At 45.2% G+C, this 7,500-nt stretch overlaps 1 protein-coding gene across 10 annotated transcripts in view; it reads right to left on the bottom strand.

Annotated features, from left to right (window-relative positions):
- Nucleotides 1-7,500, bottom strand: part of LOC123515165 (protein similar-like) — a 352,568-nt gene that overhangs the window by 145,950 nt on the left and 199,118 nt on the right. For all 10 annotated transcript variants that reach the window (XM_045273663.1, XM_045273664.1, XM_045273658.1 and 7 more), the window contains 2 exons: nucleotides 1,061-1,234; nucleotides 1-77 (listed from right to left, as the gene is read on the bottom strand). The exon at nucleotides 1-77 is cut by the window's left edge and continues 90 nt beyond it. In XM_045273663.1, the coding sequence (XP_045129598.1) occupies nucleotides 1-77; nucleotides 1,061-1,234 (251 nt within the window). The remainder of the gene's footprint in view (nucleotides 78-1,060; nucleotides 1,235-7,500) is intronic.

The raw sequence follows: 7,500 nt of genomic DNA, 5'->3' as shown, positions 1-7,500 counted from the left end.
GGCACAGGTATCGCCAGGGCCACCAGCCACGCCTTATCAGCCCTATCGCCCACCACCTCGCCGATCACCTGCACCACCTGTCACCCGCAAACACATAGTATTATTTTTATTATTATTATTTATTTTTAGTAGTAGTAGTAGTAGTAGGAGGAGGAGGAGGAGGAGGAGGAGGAGGAGGAGGAGGAGGAGGAGGAGGAGGAGGAGGAGGAGGAGGAGGAGGAGGAGGAGGAGTAGTAGTAGTAGTAGTAGTAGTAGTAGTAGTAGTAGTAGTAGTAGTAGTAGTAGTAGTAGTAGTAGTAGTAGTAGTAGTAGTAGTAGTAGTAGTAGTAGTAGTACCTAGTTCATTGGAAAAATTTGGGTATACATCAAATTTAGCTTTGAAGAAGACATCAGATAACAGAAAAGAAAATCCAATCATAATCAGTGTAAATTCAATAATGTAGAGAAGTAAACAGATTGTCACGCTCCTCTCCACACCACCACCACCACCAATCCTATCCACTACACCACCTTAACCTTCTCACTGCTATGGGCGCCACTCAAGCTTCATAAAATGTTGTTGAGCAAGTTAAGAATATAATTTGGAGAGACACAACTGACACTACAAATGATGGAGTAGTTTCAACAGTTTAGTGTCTGCAGTTTTCTTTTCCGTCAATACAAACTTCACGGTGTCATAAAATACAGCCATTATCTGTCAAAAGGTTAAGACTGATGGGCTTCATGGAGTCACTGTAATTGCGTCGTAGAGAATCTCACTATATGAACTTTACTGACTCGGGAGATGAAGCCGCGACACAAAAAAGAAAAAAAAAAAATAATAATCATAAAAAAATAAATAAAATACAGGAAAGAAGTGAGAGATTGAAGTAGAAAACAGTGAAAGGAAAGCAGCTCATGTGAGATCCAACAGAAAGAAAAAAAATAAAAGGAGATGAAAAATACATCATTAAATACAGAACACAAACAAATGATGACGCTTTTTTATGATAAGATACAGAAAGAGGAGGAGGAGGAGGAGGAGGAGGAGGAGGAGGAGGAGGATAGTGGTGGCAATGACCTTGTCGGTAGCGTTTTTGAAGTTGACGGAGCGGCCCTTGCTGGTGAGAGTGCACTTGAGACGCAGGAAGGCCCGGCGAGGGTGGTGGGGGTTCTTGAAAGAGGTGAGCTGCTCCACCTCACTGTGGTCCACCATGTTGGTGTAGTGGTACAGCGAGCTGCCCATCACCTCCTCCTGAAACACGCAAACAACCACACATTAAAACAAAGTAAGAAAAAAATAAACAAATAAATATGTAAATAAAAAACCAAGGATTTTTTAGTGCAATGTGTGTGTGTGTGTGTGTGTGTGTGTGTGTGTGTGTGTGTGTGTGTGTGTGTGTGTGTGTGTGTGTGTGTGTGTGTGTGTGTGTGTGTGTGTGTGTGTGTGTGTGTGTGTGTCCCTACAACTTCTAGAGGTAAGACAATTACAGCAAGGTCAAAGAAATTTTCAAGATAAACAGAAAAAAAAAAAAATCATAAACAACACGTAAAAATGTGAAGATATGAGACAAACACAATTTTCTCAGAGTCTTCATCTTTAATGCACGAGCTGACGCACCGTAATGATCACAGCCACTGCCACCTTGATGACCACGTCGCCTGTGTTCGTATTTCCTGCTCCTAGTCTTCCAACTTTCACTCTTCCTAGTCTGAACACCTGTCTCAGAAGCATTTTTGTGTTTTCATTCCTCTCAATTCTGTCACGAGGACTGAATCTTCCTTATCACCTATTCATTCCCTCTCATACTAACTTCAGTTCTCCGTTTCCTTCTTTTCTAAATTCCTGTACTATACCTTCAATACTCCCTTTCTACTTTAATTTCATGTTTCCATTCCTCTCGATTGTGTAAATGACTGAATCTTCCTTACCACTTTCATTTTCCATCTTAGTAACCTTTGTGTATATTTCTGTCCAATAGCTTTAATACTGCCATTGTACTTAAACTGTGTGCGAATATCAAAACCTCAAGAATGGGAGAATATCCATCTTTTTCCTCTACTCCTCGCTTAGTTTCCCGCAGCGTGGATAGTAGGGCGATGTGTGTGAGGAAATGGTGGGGCAGGAACACCAAGACACATTTAATACCGAGCCGTGTAGCGTTACAGCGGAAGAAGCAGGTTCCTCTCAGGTGTTAGAGAGGTATCTCACATTTCCCACCATAGAGGGCCCCTCGACGGTCGCCTTAAGTGTTGCTAGTATTGCCGGGATTATAACTCATTTGTGTGCGCACGCACGCGCGCACGCACGCACGCACGCACGCACACACACACACACACACACACACACACACACACACACACACCGCGGAGTGTAGTGGTTAGCACGCTCGACTCACAATCGAGAGGGCCGGGTTCGAGTCCCGGTAAGCGGCGAGGCAAATGGGCAAGCCTCTTAATGTGTGGCCCCTGTTCATCAGGCTGTAAATAGGTACGGGATGTAACTCGAGGGGTTGTGGCCTCGCTTTCCCGGTGTGTTGTGTGTTGATGTGGTCTCAGTCCTACCCGAAGATCGGTCTAAGAGCTCTGAGCTCGCTCCGTAATGGGGAAGACTGGCTGGGTGACCAGCAGGCGACCGAGGTGAGGTGAATTACACACACACACACACACACACACACACACACACACACACACACACACACACACACACACACACACACTGGCTGTCATAGTTATCATCAGCTTTAGATTTATTGTCACAATCATTGTTGAAGGGAAGTGAATTAGTTCTTTGATACATGAAAAGCCTTTATTAGGAGAAACAGTGGCCAGGGATTAAGAGAAAAAATACTTCAATGAGGAAATTCTCTCTCTCTCTCTCTCATGTACATTCATACTCACTCATGTACATTTATATGAACTGTTCCATATTCTCTTCCTTTCCCCGCCGTCACCTCGCTGCCTTACGTCTTCCCTTTATCTACGAACACTTACATTATTCTGCCTCTCTACCCCCCTTCTCTTACAGGACAAATTCTAAACCTGACACACACACCTGGCACCTGTGACTTCCCTTTCTGAGAAGCTGACGCCTCACCATCACCACCACCATCACCATCAGTATCCCGTAGCGTGGGAGTGGCACCTCTAGTGTGTCACAACACGATGGGCGCCGCGCCAACCTCACCATCCTTCCACATAATACACATTTTTTTATGGAACTCGTGACTCGTGCTGCTTTATATAGAAGCTCGAGTATCAGAAAGACACCGAAGTTCAGGCGCAAAAAATGATCCGTGTTGCTTTAACTCGAAGCTCGCTGGTCAAGAGGGCATCAAAGGTTGTCCGTGTGAAGGGATCCGTTTTGCTATAAAATGAGGCTCGCATGTCAACACAAAACTGAAGCTCATTTGAGAAAAAAGGACGCTTACTGGTAATCAATGAGGCGCTCTGATGAAGAGGACACTGAAACCTGCTCATGAAAAAAAAGAGAAAGAATAAAATACCAGTGTTGCTGCGCCTCGAAGCTTTTAGATGACACCGCAGACCGCTAATCCAACAGTGGCGGATGCACGCAAGTGTCATGTGAGGGTTTACAACATGAAGGTGAGAGGGAGCTGCACAGACCCGCTGATCATGCGAGGCCCTTGGGAACCATGAGGACAGATCCTTATAATGCACTAACAGGTTGTTTGCTGCGCCGCCACAGTGGTTCCTCTTTCAAACTCTGAAGTCACATGGAATTGTTCCTAGTGCAGTGAAGGACTTGCCTGCGCATCAAAAGGCTCTTTGTGACTTTACAATAAATTACGAGGCAAACGTAGGCTTATGGAATGAAGCGACAGGACAGACTGAAAATGGACGAAATTGGATGATATTACAAAGCATAGAAGGTGAGCGAATTGATATGGAAGAATTAATTAAGAGAAGTAACGAGGCTACGTGCAGAGTGGCAAACAGGCTACCGGCGCCGCCTTGGAGGCTGCAATAAGCAAACCCGGCAGGAAGGCAAGTCAGGAGCAGGACTGGATCCGCTCAGCATTTTTTAATGAGGTGTATGAAACAATGTAGAATTGAAATTAAATGAGCCACTGAGGCACATGTGACGCGCTGCCCTTCATTAGGCGCGGAGGAGCCAGAAGTCACCCGTGTGGGACGGCAGGTGGCGTCGAGGCTTGGCTGCTCCTACCAACTAGTGCCGCCCCTTTATTAATGCAGCGCCTCGCCCCAGTCTCGCCACGCCGGGGGAATGCTGCACACGAACCTGTGAGGCTGTTGCGACCTCCGCCGCCCTGTATACTACCATACTACCGTCTCTCCTACCACACCACCACAAACACCACAGCAACAGCCTCCCGCCCTTCACACCAACGCATGGTCTGGTCTTCCACACCCGCGATACGCACGCTGCACCATAACCTTAGTAACAGCGACACACGTGTATCATAGTGGCTGCAGACCCGACAAGCAGGAGTGCCAACATATCAAAGAGTTACATAAATTAAAGGAATACCTTCAGCTAAACCTTCACAGATTTACGAAACATATCTATCTATTATGGCAATCAGACCAGAGGCAGCATCTCAGGGACTCAACAGTACTGCCAACTAGGAAGCTATATACTATTTACAGACAAAACAAACTTCTTAAATGTTGTGACTTCACCTGCTGCCAGCTAACCTTCATTTGCTGTACACCAGTCCTAAATTGCTGAACATTACTTTTTACCTCATGCATCTGTTTTCGGGAAGAAGATGAAAAGTAAAAGTTTTCACCCCCGCGTAATCACACAAGTGGCCGCAGCACAAATAGACACAGCAAGGACAGTGCAGATGGCAGAATCACACGTTCCTTCAACATCAACATCTGCACATGAAGTAAACACCCTCGCACCTGTACTTTGGACCAGCGAACTAAGTCTCCTCAGTGCAATGATAAGATTACTGCTCATTATCACCTATCACCACTTCACTTATATTTTAGTATTAAAAAAAAAAAAAAAAAAAAAAAAAAAAAAAGACTTGCATGATGATACCGAGCCACCATCATTCCAATACTTAATGCACACTCTACAGACTTTAAACCCCACCACCACCACCACCACCACCACCACCACCACCACCAAGCAAAATCACCATGAATGCACCTGTCAGCCCCACACTTTTGACCCCTACACTGCTTCAGGGCACAACACCACTCAGCCATCTACTCCACCTCCACCACCTCCCCCACCATCCCGACACACACACACACACACACACACACACACACACACACACACACACACACACGCACACAAACAGGACAGGTGACGCTAGAGTCCAGGTAATCTCCCCTTTATGATGGTTCCAGACAGGTGGTGCAGACAGGAGAGTGTCATGGTGACCACAACAAGCTAAAAAGTGAAAGGAGAGGGAGGGGGGAGGTCCAGTGATGTCCTTTAAAGGTGGCTGAGTAAGGTGAAGCCTGTGGTGTGAGTGTGCGTGAGTGGAGGGAGGTGAGTGAGCTAAGGACGATATGATAGAGAGGTGGATGAGAGATGGGTAAAATTAGAAAAGTGGATGAGATGAGTGGAGGAAGTTGAGTAAAGGTTGGAAAAAAGATGGATGAAGGGAAGGTGAGGAACGAGGAGGGAAGTAGGTGGAGGCATGGAAGGAGATGAGTATGAGGTGAGGGACGGAAGTGGAGAAGAGGGAGAGAAAGGGCGGAAGTTGTTAGATAAATGAGAGGAATAAGTGGTGTGGAGGAAGAAGGTATAGAAGGTGTAGAAGGGGGAGTGGAGGGAAGAAGGAGGGATATGGAAACTGAAGGTAACGTGGGGGAGAGAGAGAGAGAGAGAGAGAGAGAGAGAGAGAGAGAGAGAGAGAGAGAGAGAGAGAGAGAGAGAGAGAGAGAGAGAGAGAGAGAGAGAGAGAGAGAGAGGGGGGGAAGAGATATGGTGGGGAGGGGTAGGCGGGAAGCAGAGTAAAGAAAACGGAGGTAGGGCGCACCACACTAAAGGTAACAGCTGCACATGGCGAGTGGTGGTGTGCGGGAAGGTAGAAATACATAGAAGGGAGTGGTGAAGGTGGTGATGGAAAAAAAAAAAGATGAAAAAAGCAAAGAACGTGCGGATATTACTACAGCACGAGGGAGAGAGAAAAAAGCAAGCAAACGAGAAAAATAATAGCAACCAACAGATTTATAAGACTTGCAACAGTGATTTATCTCCCACTCTCTCGCTAAAAAAAAAAAAAAATAATAAGTAAATAAATAACCCTGCTTGTTTGTTTGCTTCTAATATTTATCTGTCTCTTGTCGTCTGTCTGTTAATAAATCTCGCTCTGTCACTCTGTCTTCATCCCTCCCTCCCTCCGTCTGCTTACTTCTCTGACTGTTTGACTATCCATCTACTTCTTCGTCAATATGTCCACTTCTCTCCCCATTCATCTCATCCTACAGCGCCTCCTTCAAGCGTATCGATTCCAGGGTCTCTACTATTAGCGGAGATGGCATCGACACTGCTGCACTGAAGGAGGGAGGTGGGGGTGGCCAGGGAGTAGTGCCAAGAGTACAGGGAGTGTCACAACACTCTTAATGCTTCTCAGTGCCAGTTCAATGATCTTTCTTTTTTCAACTCTCTCTCTTTCTTTCTTTCTCTCTCTCTCTCTCTCTCTCTCTCTCTCTCTCTCTCTCTCTCTCTCTCTCTCTCTCTCTCTCTCTTTCTTTTACATGTTATAGTGACACGCCCTCCTTATCTTTCTATCTTCCTGTTTTTCGTTTCCTTTTCTCACTTATGCCACCTCTAATACCACCACCACCAACACTACCACCACCACCACCACCACCAACAACAACAACAACTACAACTACTACTATTACTACTACTACCACTATTACTTATCTCTTCCATCTCAGTCTCTCCTTCCCCATCGTCAGCAGTTAATATCTCATTTATCACTGTCTCCCCCCTCCTTCGACCGTCACCCCTTACTCCTGCAGTCATAATATAATGCTAGAACACTTTACCGATACACGTTCCTCCCTCCACTATCACTCCCATCTCTCTCTCTCTCTCTCTCTGTTGGGCCCCTTTTCAATTTAATGTCACCCCTCCATCTTAGTCCTTCCTTCTCACTACTCCTCTTTGTCTTCTTCAGCCCTCACCCCCTACCCCCACCACTCTCTCTCTCTCTCTCTCTCTCTCTCTCTCTCTCTCTCTCTCTCTCTTGTACAATGAGGAGATAAAAAGATATACTCGTATCAAACTATCAACTCTGAATCAAAAATACTCTAACAGGTGAAAATGAAATAAAAAAAGACAATAAAAGTAGTTCCATTCCTTGTTGAAAAATGAGTTTCGGTTTCTGAAGAATAAATAAATAAAGGAAGTATTCTGATTTAGCCACGAGAAAAAAAAAAAAAAAAAAACGAGAGCGACGAAAAAAAAAAAGTGCTAATATATAAAATAGATAAATAAAGTAACTGCGAACGTACCCAGACCCTGAATGTGACCTCCAACGGTTCTTAATTATCGATGAA

Source organism: Portunus trituberculatus, chromosome 38 (assembly GCF_017591435.1).
Source record: "Portunus trituberculatus isolate SZX2019 chromosome 38, ASM1759143v1, whole genome shotgun sequence".
NCBI classification, from domain to species: Eukaryota; Metazoa; Arthropoda; class Malacostraca; order Decapoda; family Portunidae; genus Portunus; species Portunus trituberculatus.
This window is presented reverse-complemented; position numbering and strand designations above follow the sequence as displayed.